General features: G+C 42.1%; 1 protein-coding gene across 3 annotated transcripts in view; it reads right to left on the bottom strand.

The window, feature by feature from the left end:
* Positions 1-8796, bottom strand: part of PSPC1 (paraspeckle component 1) — a 58100-nt gene extending 49304 nt beyond the window's left edge. The window contains exons 1-3 of one of the 3 annotated variants that reach the window (XR_014009507.1): positions 7750-8796; positions 4515-4816; positions 482-577 (exon numbers count right to left, since the gene is read on the bottom strand). Coding sequence is in view for 1 of the 3 variants with exons in the window: in XM_081199366.1 (XP_081055492.1) it covers positions 482-577; positions 4515-4816; positions 7750-8124 (773 nt within the window). In the remaining 2 variants the exon portion in view is untranslated. The remainder of the gene's footprint in view (positions 1-481; positions 578-4514; positions 4817-7749) is intronic. The other 2 variants (XR_014009508.1, XM_081199366.1) reach the window with 2 other exon arrangements.
* Between the last annotated feature and the right edge of the window lie 16240 nt (positions 8797-25036).

Below are 25036 nucleotides of genomic sequence, written 5' to 3'. Positions count from 1 at the left end.
CTGATCCCTTTGGACACAATCCTGAGAGGGAGGGAGAAACCGATTGGGCAAAGGGGAAAAGCGATCATGACACCCATCAAAGCAGGGGAGGAGTTCAAAATCTTACCAAGAGCCCTCCAAAAGCTAGAGCTATCCCCATCTCTTGCACTATTTCTAATTCAGCCAGCTTTTTTTGGTGTGGAGTGTGAGGATATTTCATAAGTTTTGTGATGGCTGAGGCCAGTGAGATGCATTCTAATTTTATGCATCCTTATCCATTAGCTTTCACTTCTGTTGTGGCAAAAAAAGAGCCCTTCAACCATGACAGTTTTTCCCTAGTTCATATTATATTTCACCAATCCATTTTAAATAAAGGTATATTGTCATGGCTAGCTTTACTGGTACCAACAATCAAGTTTTTGAATTAGACCCACACCTCTCAGGAGTTAAAGCTTTACTTCCCGTTTTTTAATATTCTATAATGTGAATGTATAAAACGTACTTATGATATTGTTGTGTTTTTTGCATTAATTTCTCAGGCAGCCCATCTTCATCATCAAATTGCTCCATAGGTTCTACAATGACTGGTCGAGGGGTTCTTAAAAAGAAAACAACATTATAAATGAAACAAACTCCTGTAAAATGAAGCTGCGACATAATCTAATATACCAATTATTAATATAATATGCCATAATATGCCAATGTCCCCAGTTCACTTATAAATAGCACAAATAAGCAAAATCTGCATGTTGATTTAAATGACTTAAGAAGGAAGATTGCTTGCATATAAACACCAGGGTGCATACAAATTAATTGGATCAGAGTTGACAGTCATACATATTTATGACTAACGATGAAAGGACATGGACAGTTACCTTCCATCTCATAAAGAACACCAATATACCAAGTAACTAATGGCAGCTTTTGCTTCTTAGGGAGAGCATTTTATTTTGTGAGAGATGGTGCAAGATGACTATGTGACAAAAAGATTTTAAATAAAATTACACAATGTGCTGTTTACATGAAACAAGTCAATGTAATTCTAATGTAGCTTGACATGATCCCAAGCATTAAGCTATAATTAAGCTTGACACGATCCAAAGCATTTTTATATACACAATGTCTATCATTTTTCTAAAATAGGCTATATAAAGGCATTGATCCACTTTAAATCAATGTGTTATTTATGTTTATAGCAACTAATTAGTACATACTTGTTTAGGAAGTACCTAAATAATAAACAGAAAATGTTGGTTTAATTTTGTTTGTTTTTTAATGACTAAAGTCACCATGAGTTAACAATCAACCCACTCTGTCAAACAACATTTATTTTTTATTTAACAAAACCTATCAGAATCTATTGGCTCATGTAGTGGTCTTGCAAACATGTGTACTATACAAATTTTGGGAAAAGGTAATAAAATAATAGGTATACCAGTGCCTTTGACCTCCAAACTCTGTCTTTTATCAATTTTTGATGAATTGAATAGTTATTATGTAAATCTATTAGAAGCTGATCATTTGACCATATCATATGGCTGAAAGGAGTCCTTGGGTTTTCTTTAAATATTTGGTTCAATAAGGTAATGTTTATTTTTATTTCTGAGAAACTGGCTTATAAATGAAGGGTATCTCAGGGTGCAGCTAAATTTATGGATTTTACTTCCATTTGGCAGCCATTTGTTGCTTACATGACAGCCAAACATGGAGATGGAATATGCAATTATTCATAACATTAACTTTGTATTCTTTCTGCATCAATATGGTTTATTGTTACATTTAATTCACCAAGTAGAGAATGTACTTTACAGTAGTACCTCAGATTAAGAACTTAATTCGTTCTGGAGGTCTGTTCTTAACCTGAAACTGTTCTTAACCTGAAGCACCACTTTAGCTAATGGGGCCTCCTGCTGCCGCTGCGCTGCCACTGCACGATTTCTGTTCTCATCCTGAAGCAAAGTTCTTAACCCGAGGTAATATTTCTGGGTTAGCGGAGTCTGTAACCTGAAGCGTATGTAACCCGAGGTACCACTGTATTTTGAAGTAATGGCTGTGAACCTGGCTGTTTTGTATTTTATTTCATATTCCTTACCGGATTGTTATTTTAACTTCATAGCATAGCCTTGAAATATTTTTTACATACCTTGAGTTTATAAAACCTCAGAGCTGGGCTCCACTGACTGCAGGCAACTGCTGAAGCCCTCACTGAGCTTACCAAAGGTATGGGCTGTTAAGGAGCTACCTGTGTTATTCCCACTGCCAGCACAATACTCCACAACAGGGTGTTTGGGGGGAAGAGCAGGCCAAGGCCAGCCCACTTGTTGAAGAAGTTTGATTTCTCCAAGCCTGCAGCTGATGCAGGAAGAAAATGGCTGATGCCACTCTGAGAAACAACAGAGCAAATTTATGATAGCTCTGTAGCTTTATTATTGGTGACACATTCTTACTTCTAAAAGTATTCTCAAAGTTTATTTAGCTCTCTGTGAATACTAACAATCTGAACACTAAAAGGGCCTAACTCAAAATTACATAGAATATGCACTGGAACCTCAACATCCACAGAAACCGGCAGCATTTTCTCCTGAGCAAAATGTATTTCAAGCCAACTGTTTTAAGGTCTGTTGCACCTAGTACTTCATTACAGTTCAATGGCTGATTAAAATAATCCCACTTGCAACAAAAATTCCAGAAAGATTTACTACAGGGGGAGAGGCTTACCTAACTGGATACAAAGAAACATATCAAAGTGCCATGGTTATATATGTACCAAGCATGGAATTATAAAAGCAATTATTATTTTACAACATATTATTTCAGGGTCAGTTCTTAGCCCAACAAACAGACAGAGTGATCACCTCAAAGTATTTGTGGCTAAAGCATACAAAGAACAGGAAATTATCATATTAAGTGACACGCCACCATCATTTTGACAGCCATCGTAAACAAAGTTTAAATTACAGTAACAACCTTTGGGAATTTTAACTGAACATGCCTTCCCACGCCATTATGTGTGTTCCTGGGTTTGGGGAATCGATAAAGGTTAGGGGATTCTGCTGGTTTACTACCAGTCTTGCTGTCTCATTGCCTGAGGTAGACTCCAATACTGCTGGTTTTGGGGACTTCTCATCCATGCTGAGGCAAGAGGCTCTAGGGTGGCTCAGGACTTCATAGCTGCCATGAGGATAATGGGGCTGTCCCAACATGTCATCAGCCAAACACATGTGGCAGGCCACAATCTGAACCTTGTTTTCATAACTGGAGAGGTTATATGAAAGTTGTGAATATTGACATCCGCCACTTGTTATGGTCAGATCACTTCCTGCTGAGAACAATACCCTTTGGATACTTTTGCATCAACATCTCAATGCCACTTAAATCTATTCCTTGGTTGCTTGCAGGTTCACGAAAAATGAAAAATTGTCAGCTACACTCCTATACAATGTTGGTCTTCTGTCTAGGTTGGCTTCAAGGATAAATGAATTTACCCTAAACTTGCCTCTGGGAGAAAGTTCATCTAAGGCTTCAGGTGCTGCCCCATCATTGTATTGTGGGATTTTTGGTACTCTCTGCCTTCTTCTTACAGTTTTGTACTCTACATTCGGTAGAGTAAGTTTTGCTTGCTGCTCAATTTCATCGAAATTAACCCTGGACCTTCTGCATATAAAGCAGATGGGCTTCATTTATTTCACAGAGTTGGGATTGACCCAACAAATTCATGCTCACATAAACTAAGATTTTATTCCAGAGCAATGGATATGGGATTTTTGGGTACAACATTAGCTAAGCTGCAATGTGTCTAGAATCTACATTATATTTCAGGTATGCTGGAATCAGACTATCAAGGAGCAATAGGCAGAATAGTTAGACGGGTTACTACCATCTTGCTAAGATGGGAGTAATAACTAAATGTCTTAGATTAGGAGCGGGCTTTCTCCTATGTCTCTGCATAGTAACATTTTATCCAAGTGATAACTACCATATTTAATATTAATAAATAATAATTTTATTATTTATATGCTGCCCATGTGGCTGTGTTTCCCCAGCCACTCTGGGCAGTTTACGACATATGTGAAAACACAATAAAACATCAAACATTAAAAACCAACATCTTACACAATATCTTTCAAATATGCAGAGTAAGGACTACAAGTAGAAAAGCCAGCATGATACAGCAGATAAGTGCTGAATTTAGACTCATCATCATCTCTCAGACTAGACTGCTATGGTGCAAGACCCTTTAATGAAGGGCTGCAAAGTAGCATGAGGATTAAAATCATTCTCTTATACTTCCCCCTGCCTTGGATGCCTCTGAAATCTCTAATATATGCTTGCTATAAAGTAGAGTCATAATCTTTCACGGAAGCAACTGTCACTATCAGCTTTTTTAGGCTGAAAAAGAAGAAATCTAAACTAGGTTCTGAGACCAGTTCAAATTTCCAAGAGTTTTGAGCAACTTCTATTGCTACTTTATTGGATAGTCCAATTACACAGTTTTCTTTATACATACACCACAATAAATTCAATCAGGAACTTACGTCGTCAGCAGGAATGCTCCATCATTGCATCTTTCTAGAGCTTTACGTGCTGGGGGTTTTGCAGCAAACTCTACGAAACCTTTCCCAGTTGCTCTACCACGATCATCTACTACAACAACAGCTCTTTCCACAGGGCCAAATTGAGAGAAAGCTTGTTCCAGGAGCTCATTGGAAACAACAGGTGAAAGATTCTTTACTGTTAAAGCAGCTCCATGAGTAGCAAAACGAATTCGAAGTGGTCTGCTCTTCAAAATAGTTCCATCGAGTTCTGCCTTTGCAATTTCAGCTAGTGTCCTGGATTCCTTTTCAGGAAAAAACATATACACATAATGCACAGTTGAATATAACACACCAATAATTCATTTCAACATTTTATGGGGGAATTCAACTTTGCGCTTTTCAAATTTTTCCAGCTGTGCAAGCATTCCAGCTTGCCAGATGGAACAATACCCGTCCCCCAGCGCTGTTCTGGGGGTTCTTCCAACACACAACCCCAAGTCAATTTCAGAATGCATGTAAAGGGGAAGCCACATTATGCAAGCTGAAGTTCCATAGACAGGGCTGGTTAGGTGAATCCCACCCTATGTACTTAAAATCTGAAAGTATTGTATTCTGTTTCTGATTTTCTATGACCAGGCCTCAACAGTTCCACTCTCCATTGCTCTCTAGCGTACATGGTGAGTAACCTGTCTTCTTTATAACTTTGAATCAGTGTTAGAAACTGGGATAGAAAAGTTAGGGGTCAAATGGCTTCTAGAACCTAGGTTGTGGGCACCAAAACAGAATGTCTAGTCGCCGCTTATTTTTTTGATAAGCATGAATTAATACGCAATTCACATAAGTGACACATTGTTAATATCACATTTTAGCAGAAATTCTTAATATATGTTTAATAAAAATATTGGCACCCTACTTCAGTTTTCAAAACACCCTACTCCTTATTGTTAAACTCCTCAACATATTGCCTATGCGTAACATATACTTTGAGGCTTCAAAGCACATACATTTCTGTAATCCTTGAGTGTCAGCCAGGCACAAAAAAATGGCACCCAGTGCTTTTGAGATGCTCACAAATGGAGAATCTTTAGGTGCAAAATGCAACTGGTGCCATGCTGATTCCAAACCCTGCTTTGAATCTACAGAGGTGTTTGGGAATTATTATTATTATTAATTTGCATACAACCCTTCATCTGTTACTCATAGGGCAGTTCACAACATAAAAATACATGATAAACAACACAAAATGCATGATAAAAATAAGAACAAAAACAAACCAATCATCTCCCTAGCAGCTGAACTGTGATCACTGCAATGTCCCCAGATCTGAAGATGGGAGGAAGGTTGGGTGTTGTTTTGGAGCTTGAATGCCTAGACCACACAAAGTCAAACCATCCACACATCCACACCTGAGCCAGCTTTTCTTCCTCCATAGAAACCCCTGACTATTATTTACGAGTGTCCCCCACCTTTTTAATCTATGAATGCCATGTAATTTTTACGCTGCTCACAGAACCTCAATTATTGGGCAGCAAAGAAGTCCCATAAATATTCCAAAATAATCTGTTTGGTGTTGGGGAAGGAGGAATATCTTAAAGCTGAGGGAACCAATGTGGCACCCGGGGGCACTACAGTACCCTCAAACATCCCTAGGTGTTTGATGAGGTCTCCAGTCCCACTTATCATTAAGAAGCCACCGTGTCCCTCATAGAAATTCTGTTGGTGCAAGAAACAGGGGGACGGGTAAAAATAGCCCTTTATCATGAGGCAGCAAGAGAAGCCTAAATAGTTTTCAAAAAAGATGTCAATTGGTTCCAATATCCCGTCAATGTCTGCTTGTCAGAGCAAGTGGGGATAATACATGTTAATTATGATTAGAACTAAGTTTGAAGAGGAATGCCTGACCAATGTTGCTGCATTTCGGGCACAAAGAAAAGTTAGTCCCACATCAACCCATGATGTTGGATTTGTGGAGCAGCCTGAATACAGACCAAGCAGTATAACACAATGTGTTTGTCTCCTCAGCCACCTACTGTATTGCGGCATGCAACTGTTATAAAGAATGGTGGAACCAATTTGATGGGCAGATGATATATGATGGGGGGAAAGGGGGTGGCGGCTCGGCTCACAGTCACACGAAGACATGTGAGACCACCCATTAAATACTTGAATGGGGTAACCATTTTGACACAAGCTTGAGGAAAATAGTCATGGAACTTGGGAATATGGAACAGCTTTCTCTCTTTTTCAGGATTGGTGCGGACGTTTTAACTCTTGACCATGGGATAGCTCAACTGGCTACAGCATGGTGTTCTTATTGCAGCCGGTTTGATCCCGGTATGGGACATCTGCATACAGTCATACCTCATGATTGCTTCTGGTTATGTTTTCGGGTTGGCGCATCGCGGCAAACCCGGACGTACCAGAACAGGTTACCTCCGGGTTTCACCGCTCATGCATGCGCAGAAACGCTAAATCGCGTCACACGCTTGCGCAGATGCGCTGCTTCTATTTGCAAACGCCGCGGGTTGCAGACATGCATCCCCCACAGATTACGCCCACAACCTGAGGTTCCACTGTATTCCTGCATTTGGGGGGGGGGGTTGGACTAGATGATCCTCAGGGTCCTTTCCAACTCTACAATTCTAAGAATCATCAATGGTATTTCTGCTGGGGGGACTTTCATCTAAACAGCTTCATACAGGATCCACACCAGTTGCTCCTGGGGCGTCTGAAGGACAGAAAATAGGCTCTGTGGCTGCAAATGAACAAAGCCATTCATTCATCATCAAAACTGGGGTGTGAACGTGGGTTACGGAGGACAACGGCAAACGGAAGGAAAAGTCGTAGCCCTACGTAAAGGGACCATACAGCAGGCACGTGAAAGGAGGGGAGGAGGCCACCCGCGTGCACAGCGGCTTCGCGGGGTGGGGGCTTGTGTGAATGTGTGTGTGTACGCGCGTCTATCGGGAGAAGGAGTGTCGCTCTCTCGTGCGCGCGCGCTCAGTTTCTGCTGCAGAGCCGTTCGCGAGTGAGGGGGCGAGCAGGGATATGGACACGTTACGGCCTCGTTCACACTTCACACGTGAGTGGGGTGCGGGGAGATAAGTAGAGCGAGGACGGGCAAGGGAACATTTCCCTCTCATTCTTCATTCATTCTCTCTCTCTCTCTCTCTCTCTCACACACACACACACACACACACCATTTCCAAGGGAAACCCCGGGCACTCTTCCTCACCAGCCGGATGAAGCCGAAGCCGCGGTCCCGGTTAATGAAGACCTCGCTGGGCTCCCCGTAGCGCTCGAAGAGGCGCTTGAAGTCCTCCTCGGTGATGTCGGTGGGCAGGTTCCCCACGAAGAGGCGGCACCGCTGCGTGTAGCTCTTCTCGCCAGGCTTCAGGAAGCTCTTGATGTCGATGGTGAAGCCGGCGCCGCCGCCCTGCTCCTCTTCCTCCTTCACCATCACCATGGCCGCCGCCGCTTCGTTGTCCGGCGGAGGCTCCAGACCGCGCAGCCCTTTCATGCTGCCGCCGCCCACCATGCTGATCGGCGGGGCGGCCGCCGGGGAGCTGTTCTCAATTCTCACTTGCTTCAGGTTCCTGTTCGCCGACATCGCGCCGAGGGAGGCGACGCTGCTGCGGAAAGGAGACGAGAGGAGGCGGGCGACGGAGAGCAGCTCTCGGGCGCCGAAGCCGTTTCTTTCGGCCACCGGCGACGGAGGGACGAGCCGCGCGCGCGCGCAAACACACGCGCACAAAAAAAGGAAAAAGAAACCCAACCCAAAATGGCGGCGGGAGCCCTAACTCGCTGACGCCTCGTAACGCCGCCCCGCCCCCTCCATCTCGCCTCCCGCTTTGTTAGTGCGCACGCGCGCGAGGTTTGAACTGCCGCTGGGCAGCGCGCTCGGCTTGGAAGCTCAGTGCGCCTGCGTGTCATCCTCGCGCCTGGACCATTGGCAGTGCGCGGAGACAAAAAGAAAACGTCCCCCCGCGTTCGCTGATTCTCACAGTCCTGGAAAGGGATAGCGGGGGAAACCTTTCTTTCTAAAGGAAGCACTTAGTTAATAATCATCCCTGCTCCAACCTACTTAACTTGAAACGCAAAGCTTTTATCATTAGATGGCTGCCAATGCACCAATGTACTCAACAAATACTGTACTGTATTGTTTTCTGTTTGTAGATTTTCCCCGTTTTTCTTTTCTTTTTCTGTGGGCACTTGATTCTTAATAGTTAAAATATGGTGTCACAATAAGAAATGTCTCCTTTTTTTGTATTTTTCAAATTGAGAATATATAAATGCCCTACATTGTTAAACTTTTATTAAAATGGAATAAAAACTTTAAAAAACAAAACAAATTAATTCTGATTAAAAATTGGGGCCTGCCCTTGCTTTTCCTCTTGTGCCATGTCTTTTAGAGTGTGAGCCTGAGGGCAGGGAATGCCTCTCCACAGATCCACTCTAAGCAGGGGCTTAGCGTTGGGGGAGCCCTGCCAGGGAGATCGCTGTGGTCCATTTTTCAGGGGGTCGCATTGCTCCCGCTGCCCTCCCTGAGCCAGCCCTACACTTTGCGAGACCATTCAGGGAGGGGGCATGAAAGGGATGTGGCAGCCATGCACCCCTCGACCCCAGCCTCATCTGATTCCCACACCGCCCTCCTCAAGAGGCCTTGCAAGGCTTGGATCTGGGGAGGGCGGCACAAAAAGGGTGCAACAGTCGCATGCCCCTCGATCCCAGACTCATGAGCAAAGGTGAGGCTGGGATTGAAGAGGGCACAGCTGCTGCGTCCCCATGCCATCGCGTGTGCCCCCCAGCAGTCTTGCAAGGCTGGGATGCGAGGAGGGTGGTGCAAAAAGGGTGCAACAGCCATGCCGCTCAGGACTGGTGTCACGGCGGCAGGGACTGGGCAGGCGCAGTGGGCTCCGTTCCTCCCCCAGGCAGAGGGCCTTCTCGGTAGTGGCACCCACCCTGTGGAACGCCCTCCCATCAGATGTCAAGGAGATAAGTTACTATACAACTAACTACAAGGTGACCCAAAAGTAGGATACTGCTTTAGAAACCACTTTCTTTGTTCTTGTCTCAAGTTCTCATCATTCACAATATCAGTAAAGAAAAATAAAGCTTTTATTATTTGTTTGTTTGTTCATTTTTAAAAAGTATACCTACTTTGGGGACACCCTGTATAGTACGGTAAACAATATGAAAGCAGCCCTGTGTTGGGAAGTTTTTAATGTTCATTGTTTTACTGTGGTTTTATAATTTGTTGGAAGCTGCCCAGAGTGCCTGGTTTTTTTTTCACCTGGAACTTGCTGGAACTCAGTTCCAGCACCTCTCAGGTGGGCGCCATTGCCATTCTGAGAGAACAAGGGAGGTGTTCATGGAGTTTCAGCATCTCTTTTTCCAGAAAAATAGCTCTGCCCTAAGGCAGCTGCCTCATTGTACGGCCGGCCCTGCCTATTCCCCAGAATTGATCAATACAGTGGTACCTTGGGTTACAGACGCTTCAGGTTACAGACGCTTCAGGTTGCAGACTCGGCTAACCCAGAAATAGTACCTCGGGTTAAGAAATTTGCTTCAGGATGAGAACAGAAATCGCACAGCGGCAGCAGGAGGCCTCATTAGCTAAAGTGGTACCTCAGGTTAAGAACTGTTTCAGGTTAAGAACGGACCTCCAGCACGAATTAAGTTCTTAACCTGAGGTACCACTGTAGTGAGCAGAAAGATGGCCTTCTTGACAGTGACACTCTGTTGAAAAGCTTTCCTGGTGCCACCTCTGTTTCGTTTTCATGCCAAGCAAATTCATTCTTCTGTGCCCATATATTTCAATGTGTTTTATAACTGTTAGTTTATGGGGTAGCTCAGCTGCCCAATCTTATTAGTTTTATGGCTGTCATTTATGATGCTTTTATGCCTTTTATTTTCATTTCATTGTTTATTGATGCATTAGCCATATTTGCTGCGTGCCTTTCACCACAGTGGATCCTGCGGTGGAATACAATATGCAAATGGCAAATGACCTATATCAGCTAAAAACATTTAAAAAATAAACAAACCTGTAGATGAGATTACTAATAAGAGCAGCAAATATACAATGTTAAAATGAATGGTATTAATAAATATGGACAGTTGTTTTAATGGAAGAAAACTATCCTAACAAATCAAAGACAGAAAACAATAACAATTAAGGACAAATGGTTCTGTTTTATTGCCTACATAGCACAAAGGGAACATGATTGGTGATCCCCAACCACCTATGGTTTATTGTGGAAAGACACATTGGGATAACTAATTTTGAAGGATGACATATAAATGGACTTTGCTTGAAGGACAGTTTTGAACTCATGTAATATTCTATACTGTACTTGGTACTCTCTGGTAATGTGTTGATGATATTATTGAAAAATTATATTAATTAATAACATTTGTAAACAGCTAGTAAGCAGCATGGTGAGCTACTCAATATCTCATCTGTAAAAATTCTAACCTTTAAAGCTCAGGATAATAATAATAATTAAAAAAAAGAGTACTTTACTGACATCAGTCATACTGGAACAGCCCTTCCATTCCAGGAATGAGAAAGTGTAAAATAAACTGTCATAAATAACTAAACTATATTGATAAATGATCTATTCTGAGCACGTCCACAAAAGCATTGTGCTAACATTTCCCCTCAATGCAGCAAAATCCCAAAAACTTGCCATGACATTTCTCTTTCCCCATACTATTTGCTCATTAATACATTGTTTCGTTTGTGTACCAACATTTTATATATTTATCGGCCCAATTAAACTGTTTCACAATGTGACATTTTTATGCATAACTGTTGTTTTCCCCAAAATTTTCAAAACAGAAAAGAGCAATAATATTTTTGTTGGGGAATGATTTATTCTGTCCTCAGAGCAGAAGGATTTATAGAGAGCTGCATTGTTTGGTAGGGACTGAGAGCTATTACTGCCTCCTAGTGGGCATGCATTATTGAACATTTATTTATTTATATTGTACTGTACGGTTGAAGCATTTTACCCTGCTCTTCATCTGAAAAAAGCTCCCAGAACGGCATAGAATGATAAATAATAATAATAGTTCAGGGTTTCCCAAATTCAGGTCTCCAGCTATTTTGGGATTACAATTCCCATAATCTCTGGCCACTGGTCCTGCTAGCTAGGCCTGATGAGAGTAGTATGCCAGCATTCAGACAAACAGACTAAAATACATGACACAAGAAGAATGTTGGATTGGGAGGGAAAAGGGAAAAGGCAAACTCAGGCAATAGTTCTTATTGGCGAGATGGAATAGAAACAGTTCAAAGAGGAAAGCAGGCACATAGGTCACCTGGTGGTCATGATGGTATGATGTATTTTATTTAGATAATAGCAAATATTTCTAAATTCACACCTATACATACAAATTTGTATATGCAAATCTGTCTGTGATGATGCAGTTCCTTTTTTTTTTTTGCTGTGGGTTAATGTCAGGGTGGGTGTAGAGAGCAATTCAGCAATAATTGGCAAGGTATCAGTGAAGTTAACTCTTTATTCAAAGAAACAAAATAGCCCGGGCCTAGTGAGCAAAGCAACTCTTCCCAGCAGATCTTGCCCCAATGAGGCAGTTGCGAGAAACTGAAGGTCCCCACCTTCCCACAGCTCTCTAAGTCACCTCCTCCCCTGGTTCCTTCCCATGCAATCTGAGGCTCCTTCGTCTTGTTTGTCGCTGCTCCACCATCTTCATACCTCCACGGGTTCTGGGCAACCAGGGTGAGGGGAGCTGGTCACCGCAGGAGGAGACAGCCTGGCTTCCTCACCCCCCTGACTCATTGCTGCCTCTTAGCCCCTCTCCTCTCCAGCCTCTGCTTCTGCCTCTTAATTCTGGACTGCTCTCTGCCACAGCTTCTTCCTGCTCACTTAATCCTCTTACCTCTTCAGCTTTTGACACCTCCTCCCCGTCTGCTCCCTCTCCTCCCTCTAACCACACAATATTGTCCCACCACCAACCCCTTGCCTCTGCACCATCTTCCCCTGGGGGTTCCTTTGGGGGTTCCCCAGCTGGAGTCTCCCATAATTCCTCTGCATCCAGCCAGTCCATGACAGTTAAGCGGTCCTCCTATGCCAAAGTGTGGAACTCCCTCCCAAGTCATGAGGCACCCTCGTTGCTATGCATTTGTCACCTGATGAAATCTGACCTATTCCCACAAGCTTTTAATGGCACTTAATTGATTTTTATGGCATTGCTTCTCCCCCTGAATTAGAGTGGATGTTATGAAGACTGCTTTTATTTTTTTAATAGTCTGTTGCACGGACAAAGCAATCCAATTCTCTAGTTGCAGCTGCCATATCCTAAAAGTCAGCAAGCCTGGTTACTATAATAATTAATTGCCCGTGTTAGCTGTTTCATACACTAAAAAGAAATGTATCAAAGGAACTTAAGAATGAAAGGAAATGCAAACAGACACAACCAATTAAAAGCCTATTTTTTAAATGGCATACAATACAAAATTCCTAAAATGCTCATTCAGCAATACAGTAACAAAGACAAGTCCTACCTCACCTGAGTAAAAGATGAGCACCACAGTAGAAGCTAACTTAACCACCAAATGCCTGGGTAAATAAAATATAGTTTTGTTTTGTTTTTTTCATATAGAACTGGAACCACTGTGAAACTGGAGGCTTAACTGGGTTCCCTCCTCTGCTGTATGAGGAAAAAGAGCAAAATATAACTTGAAGTAAATAGTATTTGTGAGCTTTACCTCTTGAGTGTGTAAAGAACATGATGATACATGTCAGAATGCAAGGTCTGCTAAACAGATGCTTCCTGAACCTATGGTGAATATGGCATGCCTCCTCTCTCAACATTTCAGATGGTGGTCATATGGATCAAGAAATTATGCATGATATTATGAGTGCTGACAATGTGTTGAGTGTGCTATACAATTTGAAGGAATTACCCACAACCAATGAGCAGCAGTGTGTTGTCCTCTTTGACTTGGAAAAATTGTAAGTGCTATATCCTAAGTGTTGTTGTTTTTACATTTTGGAGTAAGGAAGAGGGATGAAATTGCAGTGTTCATTGACTACACAGGGGATGAAAAGTGCTACTTTCGTTACTCTGATTGCCAGTATGCCTATTTCCTCTGTGGATAATATTGTCTGAATGTTCATTCACTGTTATTTTCAAGGACAAAAATGATGGACAGCCAAGCAGAAAGAAAGAAAAATAGTGACATGTTAAAAAGCATCTATCCATTCAAAGATGTACCAATGTGACAACCACTAAGGACATCTAAGCACCCATAAGAAGTCAAAGTACTTCCTAAAGACAAAGTAATCCCTAATCATGGGATACGAAAATACAACCATGTAAGCAGAAGCTTCAGTGATGTAGCTTCTTATGGAATATTGTCCATAAATATTATTATGCTTTGTAAGCCACTCACTAACATGTACACAAGTTTTTGCAAACCATGATGTCGGAGGGAATCTGGAGTTCTGGTTGTCGTTACTGGGCAGACCCAAACTTACTTCCATTTTATACCAGTTTACCAGTTATGGCTTCTGCAAATAGTCCTGAAAATTATAGTTTAGTGAGGATGCTTCTAATTCTCTTAAGACATTCCATAGCTCCCAGAACTGGAGTTCCCGGGATATGTTGGAGAGAGTAAAGGAGCTGTTAAACAGTCAATTGTATACATGCTCCTTTTGAATAACCCTACACTTTAAAGTCAATGCCAATTTGTTTAGTCTTTGTATTTTATAGATAGCAGTTTTGGCTGCAAAATCATAATGGCTATGAATTACATCTGCGTAAATGTAAAGTTTTCTTTCTGCAGCTTTAAAAATGTTGTAGTTAAGACACCTGCTTTGTTCACTTATTATCCATGTCCTTTGATAAATATAATAGTTGCAAACGTTTCTGTCCTCAATTACTGTTATAACTTCCGATTCATAGTATTGGGAATAAAGAATTAAGACACTAATCTCTTTATTTTTTAAAAAATAAAAAGCTGGTTTCATATATATGCTAGAAATCGTGAGATAATGAATAAACTCTAAATGCTGTCATCCTATATCCCACAATGGATTTCAATTTAAGGAAATCTTAGTAATAATAAAAATAATGATAATAAATTTTATTTATATCCCGCCCTCCCCAGCCGAAGCTGGGCTCAGGGCGGCTAACAACAATCAAAATAGTCCAACATTCTAAAACATTCATTATAAAATTAATTAAATCAAATTAAAATCAAATTAATGGCAACCAAATTAAAATCAAATTAATGGCAACCATCAAGCAAAATTTTGTGCAGATTGCCAGAGGAGGGGGTCAGGCTGCGCCCTGACAAAAGGCCTGGTGGAACAGCTCTGTCTTGCAGGCCCTGCGGAAGGATGTCAGGTCCTTGTTAAGTTTTCTTGTTAAGAAAACTTGTTAAGTTTTCTGAAATTCATCAAAATAGGTTTCAGTGTTAAGTCTTTCTTGCAACAAACGCAATAGATTGCTAGTTGTACTTTTCATGAGAAATATTTTAATCTTAATCAGTTAAAGTTTGATTAATTAATTTATTTCCAGTCAATAAATTTGGACATCATACACTTCCTGACATCAGGGCTGACCCTGAAAAAAGGGTCAGCACATTGAATTGTGCTGAGAAATAAGCCAGTAGCCAGCAGAGTCGTTCTAGAAAGGGACTTGTATGCTCCCTAAAACCAGTCCCAGTCAACAATTTGGCTGCATCTCTTTGAGCCAGTTGAAGTTTCTCAGCCCTTTTCAAAGGCAGCCCCACGTAGAGCGCATTGCAGTAATCCAGATGGGATGTAACTAAGGCATGTGCCACTGTGGCCGAATCAGACATCTCGAGGAATGGGTGAAGCTGGTCCACTAGCTTTAACTGTGCAAATACACTCCTGGCCACTGCAGTGACCTGAACATCCATGTTCAGGGCTGAGTCCAGGAGCATGCCCAAACTCTGAACTTCTGTATTCAAGGGGAGTGTTACCCCATTCAACACAGGCTGAATGACTATTCCCTGTTCTGCCTGCTGACAGACCAAAAAGCACCTCTGCCTTGACTTCCGGGTTGGCGCCATCGCCGAATGGCGGACTCCCTCCGAGCTCCGGAGGGAGTCTGCTCGGCAGGGGCTGGGTCCTACCGCGCCGGCGACGCGGGAACCCTTAAAAACCACGGGCACGGAGCCCATGGACATGGTGACTCGGCTGGCACCGCTAGCGCCCTCCCGACTCGTGAAGGAGCCTTTTTAAAGGCTTCCGATCGGGTGCCGGGGAGCGGCGTGGTGCTGTGAGTCCTTCGCTTCCCCTGCCGAGCGCAGCCGCATGCCATTCGACGGAGAGCGCTGGCTTCTTCCATTGGAAATTCGGATTTAACAACAACCCGTGAGTAACTGGGAAACCGGGTACAAAAGGAGAAAAAAAGAATTTTTTTTCGGATTCGGCACGAGCGGGGGTGATCTAAAAAGGAAGTCAGTCCCCCCCTGATTGTAAACATGCTAAAACAAGGACTGGGTAACCAAGATCGATCCAGAAGTTTACTGCTGATAAAAATTATTAATTCCACGATGGGAAATTACAAGAATTGTGCTGGAGGAGAAGAGTGGAGGGTGAGAAGGAAAAGGCAACCCCCCCCCCGGGAACCGGGGCGATTCGTAGAACCTGGCGAAGAGAGACGGAGAATTTGACAGCTGTCAAAGTAGCTGTCAAATCTTGAGAATATAAAGAGGACTTTGTTACAAGTATTTTGCTGGTTAATTCTGTTATAATTTGATATAATATGGATACAAACTGTCGGGGGAAAAAAGAAACAACAATCTGACTTTTGGATTAGAGGATACAAAGTTATTGCAATCCCCCTAGAGGGGTTTCGGGACATTACAAGTGGTCGTATGTGGAAAATTACTCTGGGATGGGTACAGGTTTTATCCTCTGGGAAAGCTGCAAAACTGAAATAGTATTTTGTCTACAGAGGTGTTTACATTAAAAGGAGACAATGGAGTTTTCTGTTGAAGAAAGGAAGGGACTGGACGTAAGTTTTTGTTCCTGAATAACAAACCTCTGTAGAGATACCAGATCTCGGAATAAGAACGTTTTAGCAGCTGAACAAGACAAGAAACCTGAGAAAGTAAGGAATAAAAAGAACAAAGGACCAACTACGACACGGAAAGAACAATGGGAGGAGCAACAAAGACCAAGGAAACTAAAGGCCTCTATTAGACTGGATTTTTGAAGTTAAACATCATTAAAACAAACAAATTAAAAGAAAACCGGCAAGGTGGAATGGGAGAAATTTAGCTATGGACTTGAGACCTCCAGGCTGACAACATACAGACTGATGGACATGGGGAATTCAAACCGGGGAAGGGAGGGGGAATCTTGGAATCCAAAGGCTATGTAACCAACTTTTTCAATCTTCTTATATCTTTTATCTTCTATTTCTTTATATAACTTTTGTATTTTGATTTAACATGTTTAAAAAACAAAGGGGAACTCGTGGAAGGAAATTGGGGCAGATCTTGGGGGGAAAATCTTTTTTCTTTTTCTGTTAAAGATGAGGAGTGATGGTAAGATTGTATAAATTTAAATTGGTTATTGGGTTAAACATATTAGGTTTTAAATTGGGAATGAGAGCTTGTGGAACCAACTTAAGGAAAGGGGAATACAGTCGGGAGGGGAAGGAGGGAGTCCTAGAAAGAAGGTTATGAAAGTAAGGATTTAAATTTCTCTTTCTTTTTCTTTCTTTTCTCTATCTTTTCTATCTTTCTTATTCTGTTATTATTGGAAATTTTAATAAATATGAATTTAAAAAAAAAGCACCTCTGCCTTGTGTGGATTATGTAGCAGTTTGTTCACTTATAATTAGCTGATAAAATTTATTAAAGTCAATTTATTTGTACATCCATAGGTAATGTAGATCCGTTTTAGATATTACTGTCTTGGGTAACTATGTGTTCTGCTTTAAAGAAGGCAGACTTGGGTTTGTAGGTACAGTATTGTGACAAGAATTTTAAGGTCTTAGATGTATAATAAATGTTCATAAATGTACCAACCAAGCACGTACATAGATCAGCACAGGAAGACTGACCTAAAACGATTTTTGATTCCCAAACTGACCAAATGTTTTCTCTGCAAGGTCAAAGGAAAATGGAAAAGCCTCCCTATTGTCCTTTCCTTCACAAACCCTGTCTTAAGGGCACATTTAAAATATCAATAGGGTGTAAGCCTGTGACCTGGCTCAGGAAATAAGTATTTATCATTACAAAAGACTGGCCAGGCTCCCCAGGGTATCCAATCAAGTAAGCATTAACAGGTATCCTGCCAGACAGGAGATAAACAACAACAGGAGATAAACAATGCACTCAGATTTCTGCTGTAGGTCTTGAGCTACACCCCTTCTGTGATGTATGTATGATGATTCTGGGGGTGGCCTTGAACTCCAGGGCGGGCAATTTAAAAGGTCTATATAAGGGCGGACACACCTGGGTCCCCTTCCTTTCCTGCGTGTGAGGCGAGCACCCTGTTGCAACAGATCAATAAAGATCAGGCTTACTAGCTGCTTTGCTTCTCAATATTCTTTGGTTGGCCTCTCTTATTTTTCTCTGACCGATGGAGAACCTGCAAAGGACTCTACAAGGACTCTTTTGTACCCCATAAGGGAATAAGGGCAGATTTCCGTTTATTACAGTAGCTTGTATTCAAAGGCCACCCAGTCCAAGTTTTGTTTGAAGATAAAGAAATAATAGAATCATAGAGTTGGAAGGGACCCAAAGGGTCATCTGGTCCAACCCCCTGCAATACAAGAATCTCAGCTAAAACATCCATGACAGATGTTTGCTCTGCTTAAAAACCTCCAAGAGATGGCTTGCACTCCCTACATAGAAGTGTACTTGAAAATGTTTCTTTTTGAGCCTTTTTTTTCTTTGTATTTTTTTTAGTTCTTTGTATAGTGGATGTATGTATGTTTAAGCAATATCAAAAAACAAAACCAAAAACAAAACCCCCCAAGGAAGTAGATGCCACAACCTCGCAAGTCTTACTAATAGAAAGTTCTTCCTGATGTTTTGTCTGAATCTCCTTTCTTGTAACTTGAAGTCATTGGTTCATATCCTTGTCAGTTTGCATTTCTTGGTACAGAAAGTATTGATCTGATGTGATCTTTCCTATTCTAGTTAATTCAAGAGGATTCTGGAAGCTTCTCTGTGTGAAAGAAACTGGTGCAAGCTGGAAGTTTCTAGCTGACAAGTAAGTTTCTATTCTGCCTAGAAACAAGCAGAAGGTTCACAGTGTTTGGATTTTTCCTTCAAAGAAGCAGAGTACAGCTGGCTTAAACTGGTTCTGTTATCTATCTGTCAAGGTCATCCTGACTATAGCAATAAGGCCAGAAGGAGCCTGGGTTTCACTTTCTACAGTGATACCTTGGGTTAAGAACTTAATTCATTCTGGAGGTCTGTTCCTAACCTGAAACTGTTCTTAACCTGAGGTACCACTTTAGCTAATGGGGCCTCCCGCTGCTGCCACCGCACGATTTCTGTTCTCATCCTGCAGCAAAGTTCTTAACCCGAGATACTATCTCTTGGTTAGTAGAGTCTGTAGCCTGAAGCGTCTGTAGCCTGAAGCGTCTATAACCCGAGGTACCACTGTATCTCTCTTTCCTTCTGGTGTGACAGCCCTTTAGATATTTGAAGGTGGTTATCATATCTCCTCTCAGTCTCCTCTTTTCTAGGCTAAACATATCCAGCTCCTTCAACCGCTCCTCATAAGGCTTAGTTTCCAGACCCTTGATCATCTTGGTTGCCCTCCTTTGCACACGTTCCAGCTTGTCAACATCCTTCTTAAATTGTGGAGCCCAGAACCGGACACAGTATTCCAGGTGTGGTCTGACCAAAGCAAAAAGACTGGTACTATTACTTTCCTTAATCTGGACACTATAGTTCTGTTGAAGCAGCCTAGAATAGCATTAGCTTTTTTTGCTGCTGCATCACACTGTTGACTCATGTTAAGTTTGTGGTCCACTATAACCCCCTAGATCTTTTTCACATGTACTACTAATAAGCCAGGTGTCCCTCATCTTACATTTGTGCATCTTGTTCTTCCTGCCTAAGTGCAGAACCTTACATTTGTCCCTATTGAAATTCAGTTTGTTATCCAACTGTTATCCACAGTTCTCCAATCTATTAAGGTCATTTTAAATCCTGATTCTGTCTTCTGTGGCATTAGGTGTCATCTGCAAATTTGATTAGCATACTCACAATTATTTCATCCAAGTCATTTATAAAGATATTGAACAACAATGGGCCCAGGACAGAACCCAGCAGCACCACACTTGTCATTTTTTTCCTGGATGCTGAGGAACCACTAATGAGTAGTCTTTGGGTTCGGTCAGTCAACCACCTACAAATCCACCTAACAGTTATCCTTGTTCAACCCACACTTTATCAGCTTCTCACAATAATGTCATGAGGGACTTTGTCAAAAGCCTTACTAAAGTCAATATACACTATGTCCACAGCATCCCCCTGATCCACCAAGCTTGTAAATCCATAAAAAAGAGATTTTTTTTGCATGACTTGTTTTTGAGGAAACCATCCTGGGTTTTACTAATCACAGCATCCTTTTCTAAGTGCTCACAGATCGACAGTTGAATTTTTTTGTTCTAGGGCTTTTCCTTGTATCGATGTTAAGTTCACAGGTAGGTAATTACCTGGGTCTTCTTTTTCCCCCTTTTTGAAGATGGGGATAACATTTGCCCACCTCCAGTCTGGAGAGACCTCCCCTGTTCTCCAAGAATTCTGAAAGATTATAGACAGAGGCTCTGAGATTACATCCACATGTTCCTTTAGTATCCTTGGATGCAGCTCATCAGGCCCTGGAGATTTGAATTCATATATACAGTAATTGCTAGGTGTAGGGACCTTGAAGTTGCCCATCAACATTCAGCACCTAGATAACAAAATGAGCTAGAGCAGTCTTCCCCACTATGTTGAGGTGTATTATATCTCTATTTGAATTATTATTGTTTTCTAAATTTGCACCTGGACATATAAATTAGAATGTGCAAATTTTATGCAAACCTGTACAGTCATACCTTGGGTTGCAGACACTTCAGGTTGCGCTTTTTCGGAATACGGACTGCCGAAACCCAGAAGTACCAGAACAGGTTACTTCTGGGTTTCGGCGGTCGCGCATGCACAGGAGCGCCAAATTGCAACCCGCGCATACGCAGGTTGCGTACACTGCGGGTTGGGAACGTGCATCCCGCACGGATCACGTTCGCAACCCAAGCTTCCACTGTATCCGCTTTTCTGGTGATACATTTCCTCTTTTTTGGAGATGCATCTGGCCAGTCTATGTCAGAAGTGAGCAGAAATACAGTACTTTAAGAAATGTCTGTATTTCTCAAATATACTTTTAGCTAGAAGACTGTTTTAATACCTTTAGGATTTGCAGGCATTTAAGCATGCTTACACTGTGTTCAATCGGTTTATGTCCTATGGAGTGTCCATAGGCTTACAATCTTTCTAAAATATATTTGTTTATTAGTTCATTTTCAAGAGTACAATGAATATAAATAAACAAGAATTAAACTGATACACACTACCACCCAGATAATCCTTTGCCCTTAAGTGTCCAGATTTCTTGTTACCTGTGTACGTAAATACAAATTACTTATTTGTTTGTATGTTTGTATAGTGTAACATTATATGCCTGTTGTCTTTGTCCATGGAGTTTTCCCAGTAGCGATGTATGGAAGTGAGAGCTGGACCATAAAGAAGGCTGATCGCCGAAGAATTGATGCTTTTGAATTATGGTGCTGGAGGACTCTTAAGAGTCCCATGGACTGCAAGAAGATCAAACACATCCATTCTTAAAGAAATCAGCCCTGAGTGCTCACTGGAAGGACAGATCGTGAAGCTGAGACTCCAATACTTTGGCAACCTCATGAGAAGAGAAGACTCCCTGGAGAAAACCCGGATGTTGGGAAAGATGGAGGGCACAAGGAGAAGGAGACGACAGAGGACGAGATGGTTGGACGGTGTTCTTGAAGCTACAAATATGAGTCTGACCAAACTGCGGGAAGCAGTGGAAGACAGGAGTGCCTGGCGTGCTCTGGTCCATGGAGTCATGAAGAGTCGGACACGACTAAACAACAACATAGTGTAACATAACTTATCCTATATCTAGCGAAGCAGCGTAAGAACAGTCTTGGGTGGATCTGTTAAGACAGGTGCGGGGAACCTTTGATCCTCCAGATGTTGCTGAACTACAACTTCCATCATCCCTGGCCATCTGCCAGACATGCTGGGGCTGATGGGACTTGTAGCTCAGCCAAAGGTTCCCCACACTTGCATTAACAGATCCAACCATAATTGTCTGTCAATGTGTTGCTGGTGTGTTGCCGGTGAAACTTTTGCTCTTTCACTGTTTCAAATATACTGAATGAAATTGTACAGTTGTTCAACAAAATAATTGAAATCTGTGTTGTTATTTGTTTTTAGCTGTTATGTTAATTTTTCCAAAAGTGCTGTTTGCCACACTTTCTGCAGCTGTTGATTAAGAGTCAAATTAGAATTACAGAACTGTAGAGTTGGAAGGGACCACAAGGGACATACAGGAATCTTCTGCCCAATCATGACCCCAAACATAAGAGCCTTTTGCTCTACTGAATGAACTATCCCTGGCAGTTTTGTGACACTACCTGATGAACAGGGATGAGCAAAAAAAACCCCTAATCAAGTCATTACATAAATAAAGGATTTATTTACAGATAGTTGATGTCAACACTCTGAAAGCATATAAAATTATTTAAGCTTTAAAGAAGCAGTATGTAAAAGAAAACGGTTAAGAATTGCATTTTCTTAAATGTAGTCTGGACAACAGAAAAAGATTTTTAATTGTTGAGGCAGTGAAACTATTTTGCTCAACCTAAAACAATTTTGTTATACCAATTCTGGATGAAGGCACAGCTTTGGGTTGCATAAGTGTTTTAAATGCCTAAATTGACATGACCCCCTTTTTGTTTTATTTCTTTGGGGAAAGAGTTGTAGCTCAGCAGAAGAGCATTTGCCAATCGTACAGAAGGTCCAAGGTTCAGTCTCCAAGAAGGGGTGGGAATGGCTCGTCTGAAACTACCATCAATCAGAGTAGAGACAGTATTGACTTAGGTGGACCAATAGTCTGAATCAATAGAAGGCAGCTTTGTATGGCAGTGGGTGATATCCAATATAGTTACAGAAGCCGATTGATTTCATTGGGCCTACCCTGAGTATGACTAACATTGCATAACACCCAATGTATTTATTTATAATTTTCCTCACACTAATTTACATCTTCGGTATGATAAATATAGCCATGGAGTTAATATATGATTTAAAGGAAGGGATTACTTAATTCCAACGTCACAGGTGCCATTTTGGGGGGGGGGGAGCAAACATCTGTATATATACTTCAGCATCTCTAGAAGTCACTGATGTGCATATGTGGATGTCATTGGAGTTAATACGACAGTAAGAGAAAGTATTTCTTCCCATCCTCTTTTTGTATACAGTGGTGCCTCAGGTTACAGACGCTTCGGGTTACAGACTCTGCTAACCCAGAAATAGTACCTCAGGTTAAGAACTTTGCTTCAGGATGAGAACAGAAATTGTGTGGTGGCGGCACGGCAGCAGCGGCAGACCCCATTAGCTAAAGTGGTACCTCAGTTTCAGGTTAAGAATGGACCTCCAGAAAGAATTACGTTCTTAACCCGAGATACCACTGTACAGAGACTCTTGTGGTAGATACTTCTTGTCCCAGTCTTGGTAAAGTTAAAAAAGAATTTCCTGTGGATGATGGAATGCAGCAATACCCAAGTGTGACTCTGAGAATGTTCAACCTCAGACTTTGAGAATGTGCAGCATTGAGTGATTTCAACTAGAATAACATTTTTTTCACAAAACTAGTCAACTTAAAAATACTCTAAATCAGTGGTTCCCATTGTGGGTGGCACCACCCCCGGGGGGTGGATTACCTAGAGGGGCGATAAGAGGCAAGTGAGGCAGGGAGTTGCTGGAGATGTAAATGATTATCAGGCTTTGAAAAGTTGGTATCACTGGATCAAGTTCATAAATTTTGTTGAATTAGTCAACTAAATATATCAGATTTTGAATGTGCAATTAATTGTTACTGCTTTGAATTTTATTGTGTTATCATCTTCTTAGTGGACTGCTCTTCTGAATAATGCTTTTTACAGAAAAAGGAATGAGTTTATGGAACCAAGGGAGCGGTGGCCCAAAAATGTTTGGGAACCATTTCTTTAAATTGTGGAATCCTACTCATGTTTCTTCAGAAGTGCCTCTGAATCCCAAGTAATGACCCTTAAATAAAACTCAAGGTTTTCAGATTTCAGAGTACAGTATTTAGATTCCTATAATATGGAGAAAGCAATGGAAATGTTCAGTCTTAAAAAAAAACCCACACAATACAACATAAGTCCTGAAAGATGCTGCGGTTAATGACTAAACCAACAAAACTTCTTCCTTTTCTGTCTCCACTATCAAACTCCAACTGCAAATAATGTAACAGGAATGTAAGGAAATGCAGTTATCAAAGCAGATAATCTCATTGTCTAGCCTTTCAATATAGGCCATCAAGTGAAAAATTAAGTTCTCCCCTTCACTATCCATTAGTTTATAGACTTTCTGCGACGTTGTTTGCCCACCTAGAAATGCAAGCTTTCGCATTTCCCATTAAATCGGCAGCATCCTATTAATAGTTTGACATACGCATTTGGCTAGACCTGTTGGCCGTTGCCTGCGTCTCTGTTTAGGGCCGGTGGCAGGAGGGAACTAGATATGGTACAGCGACTGCGCCGCGTTCAGAATGCTCGCGTCTGCGGCGCAGGGAAATTAGCCACCGAGGGCAACCGAGCGAACTTAAAACTCTTCGAACTGAGCTCCCGCGCAAGTTACCCAGGGACTTGGCATCGCGAGAAGCTCTTGCATATCTGAGACAGAAATGGGGCCAACAGCTCTTGCCCGCTCCCTTTCCCCTCGTACATAATAAGCCTTTCTCCAGGGAATAAAATACCGTGCTGCTGCGTGTACGTTTGTGGAATCGCTGCAAGGTGGAGAAGACTGTGTGGCGTTGTTTCCCGCCTCTTTCTCCCCGTTTTTGTCGAGGAGAGAGAGAGGGACAGCCCACGGGGTAGTCGGTGGGTTAACCAACCAGGCAGAAGACTGAGCACGCCCCCGTCCTCGAAGAAGCGGGCGTCAATCCCATGGCTGGGGAACGGGGAACCAACCGCGCAAGGGAAGTGCGCATCCTCCATTTTGGCTGAGGGAGGGTGGGGAGCGTGGTTCTCGGTGCTTTGCCGCCTTGGCGGCTCTGGGTTCGATTTGTTCCTTTTAGGGCATTGCCAGAGGTTCCCCCCCGCGATTTGCTGTGCCCCTGAGGCGAGAGGCTCTGAAACCAGGCACCTCATAGAGCCCCATGTTGGTCTGAAGTGGTCCCAAGTTCCCTGCCTGCAGCAGCTTCCGACAAAATGGAGGACGT

Source organism: Podarcis bocagei (genome assembly GCF_964188305.1).
Source record: "Podarcis bocagei genome assembly, chromosome: 6".
NCBI classification, from domain to species: Eukaryota; Metazoa; Chordata; class Lepidosauria; order Squamata; family Lacertidae; genus Podarcis; species Podarcis bocagei.
This window is presented reverse-complemented; position numbering and strand designations above follow the sequence as displayed.